The sequence below is a fragment of the Hemitrygon akajei genome, chromosome 7 (genome assembly GCF_048418815.1).
Source record: "Hemitrygon akajei chromosome 7, sHemAka1.3, whole genome shotgun sequence".
Classification (NCBI taxonomy): Eukaryota; Metazoa; Chordata; class Chondrichthyes; order Myliobatiformes; family Dasyatidae; genus Hemitrygon; species Hemitrygon akajei.
This window is the reverse complement of record NC_133130.1, coordinates 25,898,211-25,924,867: the sequence shown is the minus strand read 5'-3', so window position 1 is coordinate 25,924,867 and position 26,657 is coordinate 25,898,211. Positions and strand designations below refer to the sequence as shown.

The window sequence follows — 26,657 nt, the reverse complement described above, 5'->3', positions numbered from 1 at the left end:
ACAGGTTGACCTCTACTTTGATGACAATGGAGCAGTGAATGAAGCAACTCTGCCATATGGAGTTGCTGACTGAGGTGGAGCTGTGGCTTTATGACTTGACAAGAGCTGATTTAAGCCGGACTTTTATCAGATAGGGAAAGATTAAAATTCCTCATTTGTGGTGTCCTCAGGCTATACAACCATCTTTAACAGCAGAGTGCATTTGTTGGGTGAAATGAAGAAATGCCGATAAGTTCAGTTTCCGGATTATCCAGGTGAAAGGATACAGCTCTCAAGGAGTATTATTTGTTTGGGAAGCTCTCCTCTGAATGAGAGGGCTTGGAGTCAATTTGTTAGCAGAACGGTTACATAACTAGATGAGTAATCCAGACATTTGTACTGGTGATTTAGAGAAGTTGGGGGAAGTTTCATTATAGTATTTGGGGATTTAAGTTCAATACTCCGGAATAAGAAGCAGGTGTCTTTATGAAAGATGTTGTAACTACAGGAGTGATGTGTAACAAGGAGCTCACCAACTTCCTCAGTGGAAGGAAATTGGCCTGCTCTGTCCGATATGTGAGTATGTGAGTGACCCTAAATTCTCCTCTGAAATAAACTAGTAATAGGGATTAAGACACCACTAACAGTTGAGAACTGACCAAACTAGTCTGTTACTGAATAAAAAGAAAATAATCAAACGTGGATACAGGGAAGCTCTTCCACTTATTGGTTGGTCTAAGTGATAGTGACAAGGTCATCACAATGGGACAGCAAGTACTTGGAAACTTCATCATCTACAGGCTTATTTTTAAGTTGCATACTGTCCTGACTGAGAAATATATTGTTATTCTAATATTGCCACTCGGTCTGAAATCTGAAGTCCTTATCCTCCAGCATCGTAGGACTACCTTTCCCAGAAGGACTGCAGCATTTCAAGAAAGTGACTCACCAGTATCTATTGACTTATTTAGTTACTGAGATACAGCGTGGAATCGGTCTTTCCCGACTTTTGAGCCATTCGGCTCAGCAATCCCCTGATTTAATACAATTTACAGTGACCAATTAACCTACCAACTGGTAGATCTTTGGACTGTGGGAGGAAACCTGAGCACCTGGAGGAAACCCACGTGGTCATGGGAAGAACGTACAAACTCCTTACAGGCAGCGGCGGGAATTGAACCCTAGTCACCTGTATTCTAAAGAGTTGTGCTAACCACTACGCTACCGCATCACCCTGAAGGCATTTAGCGATGGAAGATGCACGCTGACATTGCCAAGAAAAGTCGCTTCTTGGAACTTCAATACTCTGCAGTTTGAAGGAATATACTAATGGAGAGAAGGTGAGATGATATCTTGTAAGGAGGAAATAGAGAGAAATTGGGGCAAAATGAGAAAGAATAATGAGAAGTGATGCATCCATCCTAGAACAGGTTTAGAATGGATGGACTGTTCGGGCTCTATCTATGACGTAATTTCTGTCTAAAGAAATTACAAGCGAAGATCCAACCAAATCTTGTCGGATCTAGGGAGGAAAGAAGGAGTTAAAAGTTTGGCATGTATCCACACTTCCTTAGTTTCCATGGCAACTTTATTTTAGTCTCCTGCATTAAATGGAGTCTCCTCAGCCATGCTCAGCATGTCTCTGCACGTCGAGAAAGCAACAGATCATCTCTTTGGTTCTCCTGCTTTAGGCTGAGGTGAAGAAAGCACAAAGCATTAAACTGTCAAATCTGGAACTCCGGGGACAGTTTGTGACAGTGAGGCAAGATGTGGGCTTTCTTTCTTGCGGTTGAGCTTGTCATATGTTTAACATTCCAAGGCACTTGCTTCTACGTGTCAAATGAAATTTAGGTTAGTGAAATTGCAGTTAATGAGTTCTGTACAAACCTTCAGCAAAACAAGTAACGCTAAAATTGGCTTATGTGCAAATGATAAACAGTTAAGCATTTTTCTTTCTCAACTGAGTTTTTATATCATTCGTAGCCATTTTAGTAATGATTAAAATGCATTATCTGTCAAATCAGTCAGATTTGAGTCAGATCAATCAGATTCCACTGAGGAAGCCTAACAAGCTGCTCACAAAAATACTATTGTGTATTTATATTGTTATCCAAGCGAAGCCTCTCGAAGATGTGGATGATAGAAATAAATTTTTTAATCTTTCCTTTTTGAATTAAAGTTTCTATTTCATTAGATTTCGGCAATAACATTGTTTGAACTAATTTTTCTCTTAAATAAGCCCTTAATTGGAAGTAACAAAAAAGAGTGTTGTTTGATATTTCTATTTCATTAGATTTCGGCAATAACATTGTTTGACCTAATTTTTCTCTTAAATAAGCCCTTAATTGGAAGTAACAAAAAAGAGTGTTGTTTGATATTTTATATTTATTCTTTAATTGATCAAATGATATTAATATACCTCCTTCAAAACAATCTCCTATATATCTAATCCCTTTTTGAAACCAATTATATAAAAGTTTATTATCCATTGTAAAAGGAATAAGTCTATTTTGAATTAAAGATCTCTTTGCTAATAAAGATTTCTTTGTCTCATCATCAACATTTATCTTATTCCATAAGTCAATCAAATGTTTTAATATAGGAGATTCTTTCTTTTCCCGTATCCATTTAGGTTCCCATTTATATATAAAATCTTCTGGTGTATTTTCTCCTATTTTATCTAGTTCTATTCTAGATACTATTCTATTCTATAACAATGTTATTGCCGAAATCTAATGAAATAGAAACTTTAATTCAAAAAGGAAAGATTAAAAAATTTATTTCTTGTATGTATAGTTTGATTCAAAAACAGGCAATTAAACAAGGAGTCCATAAGTCAAGACAAAAATGGGAAAGTGACTTGAATATTAAAATTGAAGAAACAAATTGGTCAAGACTATGTCTTGATAGTATGACAAATACAATAAATGTCTGGTTAAGATTAGTGCAATATAATTTTTTACATCAATTATATATTACACCACAAAAAATAAATAAATTAAACCCAAATTTATCTGATCTGTGTTTCCGATGTAACCAAGAAATTGGTACTTTTTTACATTCTACTTGGTCTTGTTCTAAAATTCAACCTTTTTGGACAAATTTAAGAGTTTTATTGGAACAAATTATTGGAACACAACTTCCACATAATCCAATATTATTTTTACTAGGCGATATTGAAGGGATAAAACCGAAACCCAAATTGAATAAATATCAGAAAGAATTTATAAAAATTGCACTGGCAGTAGCCAAAAAGGCTATTGCAGTTACTTGGAAATCGGATGCATACTTAAGTATAGATCGTTGGAAGAATGAAATTTATAGCTGTATTCCACTTGAAAAAAATACTTATAATTTAAGAGATAAATATGAAACATTTTTGAAAATTTGGCACCCTTATTTACAGAAGACAGGATTAAATATATAGGTGCTCCGAAGATGAAATAAATAATTGGTTATTTGGGGAAAGAAATAAATATATATATTAAAGTCATTGCGACTCCATGGAGCATGTGGGGATCTTCCGATATCCAGGCACTCTTTTTTTTCTTTCTTTCTTTTTTTTTCTAAAGGGATGTTAAGGGGAGGGGGGAAGGGTATATATATATTTTTTTTATATTTTCTTTTCTTTCTGTAATTATTTGAAAACTCAATAAAAAAAGTTTAAAACAAAAAAGATGTGGATGATGATTTGATGATGTTGTTACAGGGGAATAATTACTAAGTGCTGGTTTCATTGGGAAGTTTGGTGGCTTTACACTAAATTATCACCCTTGCTGTAGCACTAATATGAGGGAGAACCTTTCCATAAAAGAAACATGAATTTTCTTTTTCTACTTAGTTTAAATGAGTGCAAATTAAATTTCTAACATATACTTTATTGCTGAGAACATACAAAGAAAGGATTGTGACCCTTGTGGTCAAAAAACTATCAGCCAGTGTACTTAAGGAATGTTACAAAAATTATGGTACTTAGTATTATAAGCCACTAATGTAAACACCCTTTTGAAATGTGTATTTATGAGTACTTAGCTGCAATCAGAACCATTACATCTTTGGTCCGTCACTTTCATTGAGAAAACGGTGCTCCTAAGTATTTGAATACCAAATAGGGGAACTCGAAACTAGCTTTGAACTGCATTCAGGACGTGGGAAATCACTGCATTTTCAATCAAAACGTATGAACGTGCGTGGGGCGAAAATAATCTGTAACCTGACTCCCCTTATTGACTTTGCCACAGAAGCCAATGGAATATACGAGTCTAGTGTTGAGCTACCAGCCACAGTTTGGAAACATTGCATCAGGGACATGCATGGAAATCCTGTTACTCTAGCTGAGGAATTGAACTTTGAATACATAAATCCGGAATTTAAATAAAATAAAGCTCAGCTGAGTAATTGTGACCATGAAACTGCTGTTTGTTATAAATAAAATCTGCTTCACTAATGACCTTTGGGGAAGGAAAAATGTTGTCCTTGCACGATCTCTCTTTACTGTCTCCCCGGTCCAGAGACCATTAGCAAAGAACAACAGCTGCCGGCATTGCCAGCGACGTTTGAGTGTTAAAATATGTCTGAGATCATTACTGATCCCTGAAGCCAAAACATTGCAAATTACGAACAATTCTTTGCTCAAGTAATCCCTCCTTTTGCTACCTGTCTAATGCCACCAGGTGAGAAGCTGCCAATTGTCTAGAAAGCCATTTTGATAAACAGATCAATAAATATAGCAAGCTAATAGCCTTAATAGTTCAAGTATTATCAGGTTCTATGTCAGGGATCACACCACAAAGTTCTAGGCTGGTCTTCCAATGCTTGAACTGAGGGAAGTGTTGCTCTGTTGAAGGTATGGTCTTCCAGAGTGAAATTTAAAAGAAAATGTGCAGTCAGAGGTGAAATATGTTGTGGCCCTGTTCAGAAGTAAAGGGCGTTTTTAGATTTCAGGGCAGTAATTATCCCCCAAGCAACATTACTGATGATTTGGTCATCAGTTACTGTAGGCTATATTTTCTTCATTATAACAGACACCATGCTTCAAAAAACATCCTGCATGAAATGCACTGTACAAATGTAAATCTCCTTAATTTGCTCATAACTCATTTAAATGAGAACAGAAAAAAACTAAAGGAAGCTAGCCTTACAGGAAGAATGTGGAGGCTTTGGAGAGGTTGAGGAAGAGGTTCACTAGGATGTTGCCTGGATCGAAAGTATTTTTCTAAAAGGGGGGCTGTTTCCTGTTGGATGCTGGTAAATGGTGGAAGTCATCAAGGATTGATGTTAGGACATCTTTTCTCATTATGTGTCAGTGTCTTGGATGATGAAATTGATGTCTTTGTGGTCGAGTTTCCAGGTGATATAAAGATAGGTGGAGGGGCCGGTAGCGTTGAGGAAGCAAGGTGTCCGTAAGAAGGACTTGGACAGATTGGGAGAATGGGCAAAGAAGTGGCAGATGGAATACAGTAGGGAAGTGTATGGGCACCCACTTTGGTAGAAGGTATACAGCTGTAAACTATTTAATAAATGGGGAGCAAAATTTGAAAATCTGAGGTGCAAGGGGACTTGAGAGTCTTAGTGCAGGATTCCCTAAACATTAGCTTACAGGTTGAATTGATAGTAAGGAAGGCAGAAGCAATGTTGGCATTTATTTCGAGAGGACTAGAATTTAAAAGTAGGATGTAATGGTGAGGCTTTATAAGGAATTGGTTAGATCACACGAGGAATATGATGAGCAGTTTTCAGCCCCTTATTTAAGAAATGATGTGCTGGCATGACGCAGGTTCAGAGGAGGTTCACAACAACAATCTCAGGAGTGAAAGGGTTAACTTATGAGGAGCATCAGTCCTGTACTCGCTGGAGTTTAGAAGAATGAGGGCGGGGGTGGGGGGAATCTCACTGAAAACTATAAAATTTGAAAAGCATTGAGGGGAGGATGTTTCCCATAGTGGGGGAATCTAGGATCGGAGATCACAACCTCAAAATACAAGGACTGTGCTTTAGAACAGATAAGAGGAGGTATTTCTTTAGCCAGAGGATGGTGAATCTGTGGAATTCATTGCCATGGATGGCTGTGGAGGCCAAGTCATTGAGTATATCTACTCAGTGGTTGATCAGGGTGTCAGAGGTTATGGAGAGAAGGCAGGAGAATAGGGTTGAGAGGGATAATAAATCATCTGTGATAGTAGACCCAATGGACCAGATGGCCTAATTCTGTTCCTATGTCTTATGGTATTAGTTACAAGGAGAGGTTCAACAAACTTGGATTGTTTCCTTTGGTGCATGTGAGGTTGCGGGCCAGCCTGACTGAATTCCTGAGCACTATGAGGAGTATAAATAGCCATTCTTTGATGAACAGCAGATGCTGTTTCATTGGCTCTTCATTCAACCCTGGAACATCTGCACAGCAATGACCCATACATCAGGATGCTCTTTATCCACTACAACTCTGCGTTCAATACCATCATCCCATCAATAATATCAATAAGCTTCAAGACCATTGCATTTGCAATTGGATCCTCGATTTCCTCACTTACAGACCCTGTCAGTTCAGACTAGCAACGACAAGTTTGCTGAAGACATCATTGTCATAGGCTGAATCGAGGGTGGTGATGGATTAGCATATGGGAGGGAGACTGAAAATCTGACTGACTGGTGCACAACAACTACCTGGTACTCAATGTTAGCAAGACCAAGGAATAGATTATGGACTTAAGGAAGAGGAAATCAGGGATCCGTGAGCCAGTCTTCAGCAGGGGAACAGAGGTGGAGAGGTTCCGCAGCTCGGTGTTAACATTTCAGGGGATCTGTCTGGGGCCCAGTGCATCGTGCAAGTACGAAGAAAGCACAGCTGCACCTCTACTTCCTTCAGTGTTTGCCAAGGTTCGGCATGACATTTCAAACTTTGACAGACTTCTGGAGATGTGTGGTGTGTTGACTGGTTACATCATGGCTTGATAGGGAAACAGAAATATCCTTGAATGGAAAATCCTGCAAAAAGTAATGGATATGTCCTAGTCCATCACGGGTTAATCCGTCCCACCATTGAGTGCACCTACACAGAGCATTGTCACAGGAAAGAAGCACCCATCATCAGGGACCCCTACCACCCAGGCCATGCTCTCTTCTCACTGCTGCCATCAGGAAGAAGTTACAGGAGCCTCAGGACTCACACCACCAGGTTCAAGAACAGTTGTTACCCCTCAACTATCAGGCTGTTGAACCAGTGGACAAAACTTCACTCGTCTCCCCACTCAAATGTTCCCACAACTTATGGACTCACTTTCAAGGACTTTTAGTCTCATGCTCTTGATATCTGTTGCTCGCTCACCTATTAATTAAGTAATCAATTAATTACTTATTTTGTATTTGGATATTGTTTGTTTGTCCGTCCTGTTGTGTGGGGTCTGTTTTTGATTTGATTATGTTTCTTGGATTTACTGAATATGTCTGCAAGAAAATGAATCTCAGGGTTGTATATGATGATAATCACATGATAATCAATTTTCTTTGAACTTTTGAAATAGTGTAGATAATCAGTCTTTTTCCTATAACTGACATTCTAAAAACTAGCAGGCACGCATTTAAGGTAAGAGAGTGGAAGTTTAATGCAGATTTGTAAGGACTTTTTTTTACATAGAGTGATAGGTGCCTAGAACTTGCAGCCAGAGAAGATAGTGGAAACAATTAGAGTAACAACATTTAAGAGACATTTAGAGAGAGACATGAGCAGGCAGGGGTTTGAGAGTGATGGACCATATGCAAACCGATGGGATTGGTTTAAATTGGCATTCTTGTCTGCACCAACATTGTGGGCTGAATGGCCTGTCTCTTCATTATACTGCTCAATGTTCAATGTTGTGTGTTAAGACTGAGATGTCTCTAGCCGTGTTGCAGGACTTTCACCAGTTTAAAGGGATACCACAGAAGTCAAAATTCTGACTTCCTTAACTTCCAATGAATGAATTTTGCGTGGCAGGTTAGTTTTCCTGGAACAGCAGTTCCCACCCTTTTCTTCAATGCCATGGAGTGATACCATTAAGAAGGCATCCATGGACCCGACCCCAGGTGCTGCATCCAATAAAAGTTGTTAGTGTTCAGCTATTTAGCTGAATGCTTTGGGACTGGGAATTGAAGAATTTAACTGTGGGAACTATTTCTTATACAGTGACCATTCAGTCTATCCAAATGTCATTTTAGAGCAATCTCAGTTCCAGTCACCCTGTTTCCTTCCCCCTGTAAGCAGTTCTCTGGTTCAGCACTTGGACATCAGTCTTTGTGTGATCTTGAGAAATTAGCTGGTTGAAGCTACGTCTGAAGGCAGGCAAACACCAGGCCCATGTTTAGAGTTCGCCATGAAAGCTACAGGTAAGGACGCCCTAAGAATGTATAATTTATATATGTTTGGATTTTGACAGCTGCTGAGGTAAACATAGCAGCTGAGAGGCGTTTATTAACAAAATACATTCTCAACACAGTGGAACACGTGCTGGGGTAAGATGAGGCAAAAGAATTGTAGGTGCTCGAGGTTTGAAAACTCTCAGTTAGGAGCTGGAGTAGGGCCGAGGACAGCAGACACAAGATGCCGGAGGATCTCAGCAGGCCAAGCAACATCTATGGAAAAGAGTAAGCAGTCGATGTTTCGGGCCAAGACCCTCCATCAGATCCTGAAACATCGACCGTTTACTCTTTCCCATAGATGTTGCTTGAACTGCTCAGTTCCTCCAGCAACTTGTATGAGTTGCTTTGGATTTCCAGCATCTGCAAATTTTCTCATGTTTGAGATTAAATTTAGGTGTATCAGTGCTACTTTGTACAGTAAAGTTTGAGTGTAACCATGATAATGTAATCGTTGTGTAATTTTTCTTTGAATTGCATTCCCTAAGAGCTCAATCAAAAAGAGTGCTGTCTCCTTCTGATTACACCACTCTGTTGCTCAAACCTTAATCCTATTTGTGTTAAAATATTTTGTGCTGGCCTTCAAATCACATGGAGTGACCACAGACATACAGTATATGAGTCAAATTAAATTATTAAACTGTTAGATGATTGGTGCAGAGCTACATTCAATGGAAATTTCACTATTTTTAATATATGAGTGACCATAGGAATTCTTGTTACTATGAATCCAAAGACTTCCAGAATTTAAAATTCTGAATTAAAGTCAGGATGAAAGTCTGCAAAATGTGGTTATCAATGTTGGGTTTTGAAAATTTTTGCTTTTTATCAAAGTTCATCTGAACTACAAAATGTCTGCTATGTTCTTTTCAAAATCTAAAATGGCACCTACCATACATGACCTATTTTATAGCCCATTATTGATTAATTACTTGAAAAGATAGCTAATTATCACAGTAATTAGACTGTTTTATCTGATTATTGGATGATACTGAATGATAGTGAGGCCTCTGTAGGTCAAGGTTGACCGTGGATGTTGTGTTCTAACTGTCTAGATATGCAAGCATAGGCAGTACAGTACATTATGGAGAGCAAGCTGTTGCCCATGTAGCAAGCTTCCCCTCTCCACACATCTGATGAGCCCAAAGGAATGGCAGAGACCAAAACAGTTCAGCACTAGCAGCATTACAGGAGTTGCCAGTCAGCATTGAATTCGATGTAGGGACTGCCTTTTTCTGTGGGGTTTACTCCCAAAGCCTTCCTCATAAGCGGGTATGGCCACAGGCTGTGGAGGTTTGAGATCGGGGTTTTCCTTCTCCTGGATGAGCTGTCAACCACGGCTGATGAGCCCCATCTGCCCGAAGCGACTGGTCTTAAGGCGCTAGTAACCTACCTTTGCCCCTTCTGTCAGTAGAAACTATTCCGCTGGGCGTGACAGCTACGCCACACGTGAAGGCCAGGAGCTGGACTTGGTTGTCAGAGGCTGTTTGAGGTGCGCGCCTTTGGGAGCATTTAATGAGTGTTGTGAACTTATCGCCTCTACCAGCCCCAGCTGTAGCAACCTTATGTAACCATGGATGATAATGAAAGAACATCGAATGTAGAAACATTACAGCACAGTATAGGTCCTTCGGCCCAAAATGTTCTACCGATCTTTTAACTTACTCTAAATCAAATGTAACTCTACATAGCCTTGCATTTTCTATCATCGATGTGCCTACCTAAGAGTTTCTTAAATACCTCTAATGTGTCTGTCTCTACCACCTGATGTAAAGCATAAATCTTACACAGGAAAATTTTCATCTTGCTGCAAACTATGGTGCCATTGTGCTAAAATCTAATTCTGCTACCACTTGAAATTGCTTCCCACAGACCCTTAATTCATAGAGCAGATTTTATTGGCTGTCCACGCTTTGGAGCCCAGCAGTGATTGAGACGGATGCATTTAAATGAAATCAACTTCAAAGTTTGTGACATCAGTGCATTGCAATCAGCCCTAACCCTGAAATGCCCCTTTAGAACATAGAGCTCCACAGCACATTACAGACCCTTCGGCCCACAATGTTGTGCCAACCATGTACTCTAGATAAACTGCCTAGAATTTCCCTACTGTGTAGCCCTCTATTTTTCTAAGCTCCATGTACCTATCCTAGAGTCTCTTAAAATACCCTATTGTATCCGCCTCCACCACCATCACTGGCAGTGCATTCCACACCCCTCCCCACTCTCTGTGTGAAGAACTTACCACTGACATCCCCCTTTTATCTACTTCCAAGCATCTTAAAACTGTGCCCCCTCATATTAGCCATTTCAGTCCTGGGGGAAAGTCTCTGGCTAGCCACACGATCAATGCCTCTCATCATTTTATATACCGGTACTTCTATCAAGTCACCTGTCATCTGCTGTTGCTCCAAGAAGCCAGAGGTGAGCAGAGCATTGCTTGTTGATGACGCAGTAGCTGATCCTAGCAGTTTTTAAATGAAGTCCAGGGACACATAAAAACCATCAGAATTGAAATCAATAATTTAAAAATAAACCTTATTTTCTTAATATGGTAAAGTTAACCAAACCATAGAAACGGGCAATTGAAAACATTTCAATAAAGCAATATAATTTTGGACTTATAAAAGTTGTACTGTACAGAAATAGGAGCTTTGACCCACCATGTTCTTAGTGGCATCACTGCTCATCCTGGATGTCTGACTTCTGGACTCTTTATTGTTTGTAGATATCAATGAATGCCAGCTCCAAGGCGTGTGTCTGCATGGAGAATGTCTGAATACCCAGGGCAGCTACAGGTGCACGTGCAAACATGGCTTTGTTCCTGGTTCTTCGCAGACTGCCTGTGTTCGTAAGTACTCGTTACCCAGACTACCAGTAGTCCTGAATTCCTTGAACTGAACTGTACTGTCCTCATTGAGCGTGGGTTGGAGCGATTCTTTACCTATTTCTCACCCCTCACCGAAAGATTATGATCCATTCATGAATGGCGAAAGTGCAGAAATTCATCGGACATCGTTGAAACGAACGGTTTGGTGGGTGTTGTTTGGTTTTCATGAGGGAGGGAGAGCATCAAGTTGGCAGGGTTAAAGGAGAATGTTATTGGGCCACAAGCTGTCAGCAACGTGAATTGTGGGGCTGTGTTTATACAGCCATCCCTTGTTACAATCTTGAACAAGATAAATTTTATACTATCCGTATTATTATAACGGCCTTCCAGTGCATTGTTCCACACTTCCTGTCCTATTTATGCCTGTTCAAAAGAAAAGAAAATCTACACACTATCACAGCTTGTGAAGGCAGAGACAAAATAAAACTTGATTTACCTCACTTTGTCCTAAACATTTAGTTAAATAAGAAGTTAACTACGGTAGATCACTGAACTACACCCTGGAGTTTATGGTTCATGAGGAGGGTGCTTTGCTAATTGTTTTCATGCTGTTCAGCTCCAAGCCCTGATCCATGCAGGTTATGGCAGATTCAGGTGTACTTCAAACATGATGAAGGCTTTTCCCAGCTCTCCTCACTCTGAGAAAAAAAAATCGTTCCTCAACTTCTCTCAAATCCTTTACATCTATTCCCCTTTTTGCCTCAATTAGATCTTGCATTTAATTGAAAATAGTCCTTTTTGTTCATCAAGCCCAGTCTTCTCCATTTTCTATGCCTTGACTAAATTTCTTCTGAGCCTCTTCTATTGTGAAGAAAGTGGCTTCAGTCAAGTAGATCTTAGCTCATCAAGAATGGAATCTGTAGTTGGAAAAGTCCTCATATATTGTATTTCCTCTACATAATTTCAAGTGCTACCACCATAAATACCACTATATAATCCTTCCTATAAATTGGTGAACACTACTCCAGTTTTACGGTGTTCTAGCATGACCTTCTGGGTCACATATCATGTGTCATGGCACTGAAAGAACTTATTTCAAATACTTTCTTGACTACTTCAACTCCCTGTCCTGCTTTGGTCAGAGGTCTGTGGATAGACAAGATTCCCTTGTTCCCATACACTTCTTAACTTTTCTACCATTTACATGTATTCCGTTGACTTGTATTTCTCTCCTCACCTTATACTTCTCTGGATTGGCTTACTGGCCAACTCACCAGTCTATTGTTATCTTCTTATGTATAACCACCAGACAGCCAATAATTGCATTATTTCTAAATTCACTCTATTTCATAGAATCAAACAATTAGGGGATTGTTCAGAGTAGGTGGCCATTTTGTCCATGGAGCCTATAACCACGTCAGTCCCATGTTCTTTCCTATATTTGTGCATTAATTTTTCTCGCTGAACTAACCATTTTGTTTTTTCAAAGCTGCAATCAGAATCAGGTTTATTCTCACTGTCTTACATGATGTGTATTTACTGTTTGTGACAGCAGTATAGTACAGACATAAAATTATTATAAACTGCAAAATAAATAAACAGTGCAATAAAAAAGGAATGGTTCATGGACCATTCAGAAATCTGTTGGTGGAGGACAAGAAGCTGTTCCAAGATAATTGAGAGTGGGTGTTTAGGCCTCGGTACCAATCTTGTCAATGATAATAATGAGAAGAGAGTATGTCCTGGACCGTGACAATCTTTAGAGGTAGATGCCACCTTCTTGAAGCAATGTCTTTTGAGCTCTATCACGGGCACTAGCCTCAGATTATCCAGGACATCTTCAAGGTGCGATGCCTCAAAGATGTGGCATCCATCATTAAGGACCCCATCACCCAGGACTTGCCCTCTTCTCATTGCTACCATTAAGAAAGAAGTGCAGAAGCCTGAAGGCACAGACTCAACGTTTCAGGTTCAGCTTCTTCCCCTCTGCCATGGACAATGAAATGAATCCATAAACCTACCTCACTACTTTTTTATTTCTATTTTTGCAATACTTTTAATTTAACTATTACTTACACGCACGCGCGTGCGTGCGCGCGCACACACACACACACACACACACACACACACACACACACACACACACACACACACGTTTTTTCTATTATGCATTGCATTGTATTGCTGTCGCAAAGACAACAAATTTCACAACACTTGCTGATGACGTTAAACCTGATTCTGGTTCTGATTGCTCAGTGAAGTAGAGAGGTTGGTTGTGCCGGAGCTGGCTGAGTCTACAATCTCTGCAACCTCATGCGGTCTTTTGCATTACCAGGCCGTAATGCAGCCAGTCAGAATGCTTTCCAGTGTGTATCCATAGAAATTTTCATTAGTCTTTGGTTCCTTAAACTTCCAACGAAGTAGAACTGTTAGCATGCCTCTTAATGATTGTATCAATGTGTTAGGCCCAGGATAGCTCCTCTGAGATATTGACATCCAGGAACTTGAAGCTATTCACCCTTTCCATTCCCCAATGAGGGGGATATGCATTCTCCAGAATTTCTCTACCTGAAGTCCACATTTGAGCCTTTTGTCTTACTAACTGAGTGTGCGGTGTTGCAATACCACTCAACCAGTCCAACGATCTCACTCCTGTATGTCTCCTTATCACCATCTGCTTACATCTCTGTTAAGGCATCAAAGCCCTGATTGTGATATCCTTTCTTAGATTTTTTTTCCCCTCAAGTCCCTCCTGATTCTTTTACCAGTCACCTTCTACCTGGTGCAAAGTCCCTTCAACAATAGAATTAATTTCATTTTCCAAGTTCTTCTGAAGTAGATGAAGGTTGAGTGTAGTCTTCAGTTTTCTTCATCTCCCACATCGTTCTGTGGCCAGTCGTGTCTTTGTTCTCTCTGCTATTTGATCAGCACACCAAGTCATTCCCTGTGAACCTGAAAATCTGCCTGTCTCCAGCATGAATGCACACAACTTCTAAGGGATCACTGTCTGAGACAGAGAATAAAGAAATATCACCTCATGGCTGACCCCTCATTCTGAGACTAGTCCCATATTTCTGTGTTTTCCAGCCTTTGGAAACCACTGCTTACTTTTCATTCTGTCTCCAAAGAACAATCCTTTCATTCCATGAATCAGTCTTGTGGATCTTTGTTGCACTGTCTCCAGGAAGATGGCCCAATGGATCTTTGGCGGTGTGCTCGATCACAGTAAACATATAGTCACATGAAAAATGTACGGGGTCAAGCAAAGGTACTATTGGCTTCTTTAAACATCTTTTTTATGATCATATGACACTGCTGGACATTAAAAACTTCAAGTACTGCTGGTCTACCCCATTCTTGGTGGAGGAGCTGGACTTGGTGCAGATCATGTTGCTGCCTGCTCCGGAAAGCCCTCAGGGTCGATGTGCAAAGGTGGTTTGAAGTCTAACAATGAGTGATTGTCTTAGTCATTTTTCCTGTGAAATCAGGATCTTTTTGGATATTGGTAATGTGGTAAGCTACAAGGCCAGTTCACTGGTGGGATTGACAACGGGGAAGCTGTGTGGCCCCAGGTGCAGCACGGACAAGACCTTATGCCGCAGTGTGACCGGTGTGCAGCCGGTCAGATTCCGTGCCCAGAGGCAGCGTGGTGTGGCATCCATGCTGGTGTCTGTGCCGCCCTCTAGTGTTCACTTGGTGGAAGACAAGCTTGATTGTGTTTGTCTGCAGGCTTGCTCTTGGCCAACAATATTCATGGACTCAGGGACTTGGGCTCTCCACTTTTTAGTGTGACTATATGTTTACTGCTATCTTTTTGTGCTATATGTGCTTTGTGCTGTGTATGATTGTTGGTACTTCGTTTTGCACCTTGGCCCCGGAACAACGCTGTTTCATTTCACTGTATTCCTGGGTATTCCGGTACGGTTGAATGACAGTTAAACTTGAATTTGAAGTTGAAGCCCACATGCAATACTCCAAATGAGTTCTCATTCAAAGATCTGTAAAATCTCCGCAAGGAACTTATACCCCAGAGTCTTTTCAATAAATTTCTATGAGCAAAATGCTTTGCTAAATTTTTCACTGTTAATATACGTATTTATATTTTTCTTACTGATTTCTCATTCATTAACAAATACATTCTTATAGCTGATGATCTGTGAGAAAATAGCAGGACGTGTACTTTACTCTTCCCATTTAGTCAATGCGTTTCACACCTGCCACAACATTGTATGATCAGTGGAAGCAAGGGAAGATGAGTTTCTTCTTCTTCCGCCTTCAGATATTCTTGTTGCTTAAACATTTTCAGGAAGGTTCTCATTTTTGTCAGACGAATGTGGGCATAAAGCAATGACTTTCAAAACTTCCAAGGTCCAGAAGTTTCATATTGTATTTGCTCTGCACCACACAGTATCATTAATGTTTGAGAGTGGAACATAATTTAAAACATTGATATTATAATTCAGTTGTTGGTTTATGATTATAACTCAATTATGAAATGCTCTCACACTGTAAAAGAAGCAGGCTATGAGTTGAAAATAAGTTCTACATTTTAACAATTGCATATATAAAATTCCACTATCTCTTTAAGGAAAAGGTAAGTGGTAACTTTTCTTGCTATGGGTGTTGGTAAAAACACACTGTTGTTCCCGATGATTTAACACCAACCCTTGGCTTGAGCAACGTCATGCAAATTCTTCCCAGTGCCAGTTACGTGGACTGCGGTTTCTGTTGACCATTTGCACTTACCATATCGCCACAATTTTTATTTTTATTTTGGAGGTACAGCATGGTAGCAGGCCCTTTCGGCCCATCAGGCCTGTGCTGCCCATCTATACCCATGTGACCAATTAACCTACTAACCCATACATCTTTGGAAATCAGAGCTCCCCGAGGAAGCATACACAGGCACAGGGAGAATGTGCAAACTCCTTGCGGAGAGGGGCGGGAATTGAACCCGGGTTGCTGGTGATGTAATAGCGTTACCCTCACAACTGTGCTACCGTGCCACCCCAAAAGGAAACAAACTGCTGAGTAATTCTTTCCCAAGGGCTGAAGCAAAAAAGAAAATCACAAAAATTCCTCCTCCTTATTCTAAAAAAAAAATGAGGACAACGAGTCTCAATCAAAATGAATTGACTGGTTTCAAAATTAGTTCTGAGGCAAATCTCATCTGCTGACCCTGCTGAAAGCCATTTCCTCAGAATGCTTGTCATGGTGGTTAAGATGCTAGATGAACGGTCCTCAGTTAAAGATCTGAAAATCAGAATTCAAATTCCTTTTAGCAGTTAGATAATTCAAATTCAGTTAATTTAAAGGATTTGGAATAAAGAGTAAGCATCTGTAATGGTGTCCATGAAATTATTGGATAATTGTGGGGAAAAGAATCCCCTTTGGCTCTTTAATGTCTTTTAAGAAAGGAAACCAATACTTGTGCTACTCCCCTTCTGAAATGGCCCAGTGAGTCACTCAGTTTAAGACTCTGAAGGATGTGGAATAAATGTAGCCCTTGGCAGCATCACTCACTCTTATGGAGGGCATTGACTTTTTAATCATTCCTAATCCAAACCACTGCTGATCATTTGATAGAGACGTAGAGTGAACCATTTCGAACGTCGTACAATAAGAATCAATGGCTTGCCAATCCGTATTGTAAATATTTCCACTTAATTATTTCCACTTGACGATGTTTAGAACGCAAATGAATATTTAGCTCCGCAGGCCTGGTTGACCGGTCTTGGGCACTTCTTGTCCACTGTTGGAAGAAGTGGGAGTGGGATGTGCAAAAGGTCACAGTGGTTATGACAGCTTGAGCTTTCCCTGGGACCATGCTTGGTAATCCTCATTAATGTTGAATGGTCCCAGTTGTATTTGACAAAGTAGGATTAAACCCACGTATTAGACCCTACATTAACTTGGCCTAAAGGAGTCTGTTTGAAAAGAAAGAATGACAATCTAACAGAACATAAATACTCTACATCTGCAGTTTGTCTAATACAATTATAACTAACCAAACACAGATTGAAGTGAAGAATAAAATTGTCCCAATTGCCTGCAAGATTGAATGAAATGGATTGGTTTGCAAGCATGCCAAAGACATTTCAATAATGTGGCCTCATAAACAGTGCTGTGTTTTGTTTTCTTTTTGAATCCTTTTTGTTTAGAGCATAACAGCTGATTTGTGTGCTGCTCTTCAATGCTTAAGCTGCTGCTGTACTAATGCAGGTGGACGTGAAGAGAAGTCATGGCTTGTACATTTCTGTTTGGGGCACGCAACTTTTCACTGAGCTTAACACTTTATGTGTTTGTTGGATGGCTGTCACTGTATGCTTCAGTCCTGGGGGGCTGTAGTCTGGTACAAGGGATTCTCCAAATCTCTCCATACCAGTATGCACTCACACACACACACACACACACACACACACACACACACACATAGTTGTGCCTTAAATGTTTGTTGTTTTTCTTTTTAGCTTGTGTGCTGTTCTGTCCTGTTAGCTGGTGATGGAATTTCTGCAGTTTTATTTTTCTCTCAGATCATTTCTGGCAACCTCCCTCCCTTTTCTATTTCTGCTGCAGCCGAAAATGTTTTAATTGAAGAGAAAGGGCCGTGCTATCGATTTGTCAGTGCAGGAAAGCAGTGCATGCACCCTCTGTCTGTGCAGCTCAGCAAGCAGATGTGCTGTTGCAGCGTTGGCAAGGCCTGGGGCACAGTCTGTGAGAAATGTCCCATTCTGGGAACAGGTAAGGCCAGAAGATCACAGTGTGTAACTTTCTATTTTGCATCACAGATACTGCTATTTTGTCCTCCTCCGCTGGCACCTCTTTTTTTAAAAGCTATGTTGCTTGTGTACTCTGTTGCAGTCAAATTACTACGGAACATTAGAGCTGCGCATCTACTACAGATGGAATTCTGATGCCTTGTTTGCTTGTTCTGCAGTTCTCCCTAAAGTGACATTTCAAACCAATGATATAAATGTGCTCAAAACTGAGGCAGGCATTCTTCAAAACATCTGCTTTACTCGAGCATTTCATCTCAAAAGAACACTGTCAAAGGGCTTTATTTCTCAGACTCCGTGAAAGTACTCATGTACATTACCTTGGACGCATTAGAATAGAGTTTCTGCCCTTGTGAACGTATTACTTTTTTGTTTCATGGAGTACATTTGCATACAGAGATTAATAGATTATTTTGACATAAATGGAATTGAGGAATACAAGGCAAATACATCGGAGATGCGAGGCCAACTATAACCTTACTGACACCAGAGCAGGTTGATTGGCCTACTTCTGCTTTTCCTTAGGTTCTTGTCCCACATAGGTTGCAGTAGGTTCTGTGGTATGCAGATATTACTGTGAATCAGTTAATTTCAATTGCACATACAAATATGAAGGCTGGAATTATTCATTTAAAAAGAAGAATTTTAAATTTCCTTCCAATGTTATTTCCCCAGCAGAATCTCACCTCTTTATGTTCCTTCCAATTGTCCCAGTTTCCCAGCTTCCCTGACTGAATGGCCAGTACCTGTGATGGATAATCAAGTGACTGTACAAGAAGCCCAGACCTTCCATGCGTTCAGCATAGAAAAGAAACGCAGGAAGAAATAAATATTAAATGTTCAGTGATTGTAACCCAACATTAACATTCATATTTTATCTGTCATGCTGATGCAAAAAGAGCAACTATTTTTATCCAGACTATTGCCAAAGACTGAAGTGAGGCGAGGATGGATGGTGGTTATATGGAAACAACATTTGATGGAACGTATTTCCCAGTCAGTCCAGTAGTACAGGTGACATTAGTGAAACCTAATTGGGTTTTTAAGGCGATCACCCTATCAAATGGCAGAGCAGGCTCTAGGATTTGTATGGCCTACAATTGCTTCTGTTTGTTTTTGCAAGTTTGCAGGGACTGTCCCTGCAGACTTTATCCGAGACAATGGCTCACCTTGCATTCTCTTGTTCCGCTGGTCTTTACGAAGGTCTGAGAGCCCTCAAGTGATGCAGGCTTATGCCATTAGAGAGACTGGGAATTCGGGGTAACAGGCTGAGCTACTGCCAGCACTGCCGATCATGAATGGACACAAGTGGGGTCAGAGCTTGGACTGTCTCCTTTGGTAAATTTGGCACCTACTTATAATTATTGTGCCTTTATAGAGAGACACAGAATGGAAAGGGAATCAGAATTGATTTACCACTGTTACATCTACTGAAGTACAATGGTAGGCTTGTCTTTCCTATTGTTCATACAGATCAGATCATTACATAGTACAAGGTGAAATAGTAACAGAATATGGAATAAAGTGCAACAGCCACAGAGAGAGTGCGGTGCAGGTAAACAATCATACCAAGATCATACCAAGGAAGATTATGAAGGCAAGAGTCTGTCTGATCAAAATAGGGAACTATTCAATAATCTTATAGCATAAGGGTAGGGGCTGTTCTTGAGTCTGGGAGTACCTGTACTTTCTTCCAGGTTTTCTATTTTCTGCACAATGGGAGAGGTGAGAGGAGAGATTTGGCCCAACACATTTGTCCCGACCATAAAGCACCAATCTCCACAAATCTCATTTTGTATTTTTTATATTTAACTTTTTTTTTCTGGATTGCCCGGGGTAAACTTGGCATCTTCTGCTGTGCACAGTGCAGCCATGCATGTCAGTAGTTAGATGCTGCAGTTCATTACAGCATTACAAAACATATGTTTCTGATGGGAAGTACTAGGCTCTTAATAAAAATCATTAGCCTAATAATTTGCAGGTGAAACCATCATCTATACACTCTGCCATGTTCAGACTGGCTTGAAAAGATGCTGATAGCTTCTTTTGATTATGATTCACCCTTTGCATTTAACCTCACTGTTGCTCTGTCTTACAAAGGTTGTTCAGAAATGAGAGAGAGAGAGAGACAGAAGAATCACAACTCTAACAGAACTAAAGGAAGGGAAATATTCTTTGTTTAAGCACTATCAGATGCCGAAAATGTGAAGTTAAAACAGTAAATGCTGATTATGTACAGCCAGTCAGGCAGCAACAGGGTGGAATGATAACATTTCAGATGAATGACCATTCAATAGAATTGAGAAAAGTTAGAGAAAGGCAGGCTTAAAAATGCAGCAAAAATGGGGATGTGGGGTTGGGAATAACAGAGTGCAAGGTGGAGACATTAAATAACAGAAGAGGAGATCTTGCAAGGTAACAGAGGCTCGGAGGAAGTGAAGAATGCAAAACAATAAGCTGAAATGACTATAGGGATTTTGAATGAAAATATAGCACTAAATTACTGGAGATTTGATTAGTTGAAATGGTTGAAACCCTTATTGAGTTTGAAAGTCTTCAGTGTGCCCAGACAAAAGATGAGGTGCTGCTCCTTGAGCTTTGCTGGAAACATGGTGGAGGTCAAAGGTACAGAGGTCATAGCACAGCATATAAGCAGGTCCTCACTTTACGGTGATGCAGACTTCTGCCATTAGAAACCCTGGGCATTCGGAGAAACAGTCCGAGAATTACAGGATACAGTTGTTGTCAGCAGTTCCTATAACAGAGTGGTACAAACGGGGTTGGAGCTTGGACAGTTTCCATGGTGAACTTTGCAACCACCCACATACTGTGCAGTGATTTTGCACTTAAGTATTCTATTATTAGCATACACAAAGGGCAGAAAGACTGACAGAATAAAGAGTAACAGAGAAAATAATGTTGTGTACAGTAACCCTTTAGCACATTGCCAGAGCTGCTGGAATTTGTTACTGCGGATCAGGGGTACCCAACCAGGGGTCCATGGACCCCTCGGTTAATAGTTGGGTCCACGGCATTTAAAAGCTTGAGAAACCCTGCTATAGATCCATCCTAGTGAATTGGAGAGGCAGTGGTGCATAAGAAAGGAAGAACTGTAGGGAATTTGCTGTTGATGTTGGTAACAACTTGTAGAAAGGTGCAAGATCTGACACCGCTGGCGTTACCAATAGTGTATGGAATAAGGGAATTGCAGGTGATTTTAGAAAAAAGCATTCGTGGAAATGGATTCTATGTAACAGATACATTATAGTTCAGGGGTTGCAAACCTATGGTCCATGGGCCCCATGGTGAGGTTCCATGGCATAAAACAGGTCGGGATCCCTGTTGTAGTTGCTCTCTGAGAGTCTAAAGACTTCCAGAAAGGGGCAGCCCAGGATATTGACTGTGGCACTTGAGGCTGGCTAGAAGTAGGAACAGGTTGTGGGTGTGGTGTGAGGGAAGGGAAGGGGTAGAACGAAGAGGAGGAAAGGGATGAAGAAGCACAATTGAAGGGGTTTCATTAACTAGAGGAAACAAGAACTTCATTTCTTGGCCATATTGTCAGTCCCATGTGGTGTGATGGTTAGGCATGAGGGACACGATGAACTAAATCAAATCTGGAAATTACTGGGGAGGATCCAGCCATTGTAGTCTATATTGAGATCAGCAACATTGGCTTGAGTATCTGGTGCCAGGATCTCAAAGGATGATAATCTATTACTCAAGCTACATAGAAAAGTCGAGAGCTGACAATTGAATGTTGGAATGCGTGAGAGAGGATTTTCTAACTCATGGGTACCGGGCTAGTTTGAAACTATACAACTGAGGGATATTATCCCTCTGATGGATGTGATGAGGGTCCCAACAGTAAGGCAAATGGCTGTAAGCTAATAGATAGAATGTTGGGCTCTGATGAAAAGATTTTATTCATTATGGTCCTGAAATAAATTAAAAGAAAGCAGATGTCTTATTGAATGATTTTAACTTCATGTAAATTGTGTTAACTAAACCAACTCATGCTTGAAAGGTGGTGATTTTCTCATGCGTTCCAGATAGATTTCTGAAATATGTCCAGAATTAACAAGAGAGGTGTAATAAATTAAACACTCTCAGTCTAACATGCATGAATACTTATCCAATTATAATGTGATGGAGTTGAATGTAGTGTTTGTAAACAAGAAATGTATAATGCTGCTGAGGTTCTAGGTTTGTGTAATACTGAGACTTGAGGGAAGGCAACGAGGCAGTGACAATCAATGGTAAATTGGACAAATACTCTCCACTAATAGGAAAAAGCCCAGGCCATTTGGAGATTTTCAGGAGAATACATCATTGTGAATCAGAAACAGATTATGCCCTTAAGGGAGGGGGGGGGGGGGGTCAGAGCTTTACTAACCAAATCAAATGTCACAGACAAAGGAGGCAATAAAAAACTAAAAGAAAATCCATGCAGATACAAATACTGCATCAGATCTTTGAAACTGGAAGAGATTTGGATTTATCCACCTAAAATTGTGTGAGATTTTAGAAATGTGTAGCCAAAATGGAGCATTTTATTAGCCAAAAAAAAAACCCCAAACAAACTGCTGGAGGAACTTCATAGGTTGAGCAACATCCATGGGGGGAGAGTGGTCAGCAAAATGGAAAGCAGATGTTGAATGTTCCTACCCTTTCAATAAGGTGAGATTTCTCAGTTAGTTCAACAGAGCTTAAGATATTCATATGTTACTGGGAGAAGCTAATCTGCCACCTTATGAAGAGGTTTCTTTCTTTCTTTCTTTCTTTCCTTCTTTCCTTCCTTCCTTCCTTCCCTCCTTCCCTCCTTCCCTCTTTCCCAGCCCTTTGAGCCATGCCACCTAACAACCCCTCCAATTTAACCCTAACCTAATCACGGGACTTTTTACAAAGACAACTAACTTACTAACCTGAATGTCTTTGGACTGTGGGAGGAAACTGGAGCACCCAGGGAAAACCCATGCATTCCACAGGGAGGGTGTACAGTGACATGGGAATTGAACTCTAAACTCTGATGCCCCGAGCTGTGATAGCGTTGTGCTAACCGCCCCACTACCGTGGTGCCCCTGGATGCTATCTAGTATCATTAAAGAGGGGAAGGGTGGTGCCATGCTCTGCCATGGCTACTGTAGTACTTGTCACACTGTGGCTCTGCAGTGCGAGAGTACAGGGTAAGATCAAGGTCCACCTAATATCCAACGGTCAGCCACTCACAGGGTTTCTATGGCGGGTAGTCCTGGAAACCATGCACTCACATCTATGGAGAAGTGGAACTTGTGTAGAGCTTCAGACCTTACCCTGCCACAACAAAGGCTCAGAGGTGCATTAAAAATCAGTGTTGGGCAGATATGAAGGATGATAGGCATTCTCATGACTATTGCTGGTCAATCTGTTTGTCGCTCTGGTGTTGTGTTTGACACAGCTAAATTTTGATTCACGTGCTCACTCTATTACCTTTACCATAGATTCTCAGTTTTACTACATTACGTCTTTCAACATACTCCTTAAGATCTGTCTCCCTGAACAAACCTCTAGACATCTGTCCCAGATATTTCTGTCTGCAGCTCACTGTCATATTTTTGATTGATTACACTCCTGGTCAGGGCCTTGGGATGCTTAACTATATCGGAGGTGCCATATGCACAAGGTGTAGCTGTTCTTTACTGTTCAAGACAAAGGTGATGTTCCACAAATGGCAATGGAAATTGAGAACTGTCTCCAGCCTGGGTAAGGTCAGTGAGGTTGTATGTTAGTGTGATAGAAGCAAGGCAAATAAATAAAGTTAAGGTGCCGATTGACCATGATTAGTTGAACAACTAAACAAGGTTACAAAGGTTTTTGGACAGTTTTGTCAGATAACCTTAGAATGATAAACGCCTAGGAAAACACATCATTGGTTGGTTGCATCAAACCTTCTCATATTAGGAACTGTATCTTTTATTTGGTCTCAGCTTCAGTTTAAATGAAGTCAATATCCAGCCCATGCTCAAAGTTCAAAGTAAATTTATTATCAAAGTACATATATGTCACCATATACAACCCTGAGATTAGTTTTTGTTGCGAGCATACTCAATACATCCAATAACTATAATAGACTCAGTGAAAGACCACACCAACAGGGTGGACAACCACCGTGTAAAAGACAACCAACTGTGCAAATGCAAAAGAAAAAAAGACCTATTAATAATAAATAAGTAATAAGTATCGAGAACGTGAGACGAAGAGTCTTGAAAGTGAGTTCATAGGTTGCAGCAACAGTTCAGTGATGGGGTAAGTGAAGTTAACTCCTCTGGTTCAAGAGCCTCTGTATCACTACACCAGACAGGAAAACTGGGGGACAGGGATGTAAGTGAGGGAATGGAATTACTCTGAGAGCAAGCATGCTTCACTGGAGAACACGGTCCACTATGTTGTAAGGAAATATATCTAAATACGCATTCATTCATGCCCAGTGACCTGCTGCTTAGCCAGTGCATGTATTTTTTTTTGTTAAAGGCTTGAAATGCATCAAAACAAAATTGCACATTTTAAAAGTAAGTTCTGCAAAGTGCGAGTCTGCAGGATTGGGTCCCATTCCTACATAACACCAATCCTGTACACTCTTACGCTCTGCTTCAAAAACTTTCTACAGCACAACTAATCACTCAAGATCCAATCAATCTCTACTAATGATACTAACTGTAAGATGGTGGAACTCGTGTGAGGGCTTGGTCGATAGTGTGTTCCTGCTTCTTTGTTTTTTCTCTGCAGTTAAAATGAACATCAAATGGCTATGATTTGGGTGATTCAATAAAAACATAATTTCTTGACCTTTTGATAGTATTGAAAACGTATGTACAGTATAGATATATGAACTAAGCACATGTATTTTCTCAATGTGTATACGTGTATAAAAGTGGACTAATCCCCAGGACTTCACTGACCTTACCATGCAACAGTGTGGGAGGCAGGTGAAGAAATTGTTGGTGCATGACGGAGAGATTTTGCAGCAGGTTGGATGGTAGAAAATGTGCCTTTATGCAGGATGGGCTACAAAGGAAAACCTGGGAACTCTTGACCAATAAGAGTAACAACACTGTGGAAGGTAAATTACTGGAGTGGATTCTGAGGGATAAGATGTACATGCATCTGGCAAGACAGGAGTTGAGTAGAGGTTGTCAGTATGGCTTTGTACATGGGAGTTTTGAGCTTATGCTTTATGTACTTGGTTGAGTATTTAATGATGTGACCAACAGGTCAATGAGGGAAGGGCAGTAGATAAGGTCTACATGGACCTCAGCAATGCCTTAGATAAGGTTCCACATGATAGGCTGTTCTGGACTGTTAGATATCAGGGAATCCAGAGAGAGGTGGCTTATTGGATGCACAGTTGGCTTGATGGTAGGAATCAGAGGGTGATTGTGGAAGTGTTTTGTGAACTGGAGGCTTGTGATTAGTGGAGGGCCTCGGATCGATGCTGAGCCCATTGATGTGTGTCATCTATAACAACAATTTGATAAGAATGTACAAGGCATAATCATAAAAAAATACAGCACAGAAACATGCCCTTTGACCCATCTAGTCCATGCCAAATCATTTAAGATGCCTACTCCCATCGACCTGCACCCAGATGGCAGCCCTCCGTACTGCTGCCATCTGTGTACCTATACAAGCTGGCAGCTCATTTCACACTATCATGACCATCTGAGTGAAGAAGTTTCCCCTCATGTTCCCCTTAAACATCTCACCATTCACCCTTAGCCCATGACCTCTGGTAATAGTCCCACCCAACCTCAGTGTAAAAAGCCTGCTTGCATTTACCCAATCTATGCCTCTCATAATTTTTTGCACCTCTATCTCATCTCCTTTCAATCTTCTACATTCTAAGGAGTAAAGTCCTAACCTATCCAACCTTTCTTGTAACTAAGATACTTCAGATCCGGCAACATCTTTGTAAATTTTCTCTGTACTCTTTCAATCTTACTTACATCTTTCCTGTAGGTAGGTGACCAAAGCTGCACACAATACTCCAAATTGGGCCTCATCAATGTCTTATACAACTTCATACATAACATCCCATCTCCTGTACTCAGTGCTTTGATTTCTGAAGGCTAATGTGCCAAAAGCTTTCTTTACGACCCTATCTACCCATGATGCAACTTTCAACGAATTATGGGCCTGTATTCCTAGATCCCTTTGTTCTACCACACTCCTCAGTGTCTGACCACTCACTGTGTAAGACCTACTCTGGTTGGTCCTCCCAAAGTGCAACACCTCACACTTGTCATGTTTGATAGGTTTACAGATTAACATAGGTTGCATAGCAGACAGTGAAGAAAATTATGGAGTAATCTTGCTTACTTAGAGGGCTGAGGAATGGCAAATGGAATTGAATTCACATAACTGTGAGGTGTAGCATTTTGGGAAGTTAAATAGTACTAGGAACTTCACAGTGAATAGTAGAGTCCGGGGGGGTGTAGCAGGACTTGTGTTCAAGTACATGGTTCTCTGAAAGTGGAATCACAGGTGGACAAGATGCTGATGACAGATTTTGGCACACTGGTCAGGGCATTGAGTATAAAAATTGGAAGATCCTGGTGAGGTTGTATAAGAAGCTGGTCAGGCTGGCCTTAGTTTTTGTCACCTTAGTATAGAAAAGATTCTTTAAAAATGGAAAGAGTGCAGAAGGA

The 26,657-nt window shown here is 40.5% G+C and overlaps 1 protein-coding gene across 4 annotated transcripts in view; it reads left to right on the top strand.

Moving 5' to 3' along the window:
- The window catches only part of ltbp1 (latent transforming growth factor beta binding protein 1), a 417,603-nt gene that overhangs the window by 214,189 nt on the left and 176,757 nt on the right, over window positions 1-26,657 (top strand). For 3 of the 4 annotated variants that reach the window (XM_073050519.1, XM_073050520.1, XM_073050518.1), the window contains exons 10-11: window positions 11,099-11,221; window positions 17,777-17,941. In XM_073050519.1, coding sequence (XP_072906620.1) covers window positions 11,099-11,221; window positions 17,777-17,941 — 288 coding nt within the window. The remainder of the gene's footprint in view (window positions 1-11,098; window positions 11,222-17,776; window positions 17,942-26,657) is intronic. The other variant, XM_073050521.1, reaches the window with a different exon arrangement.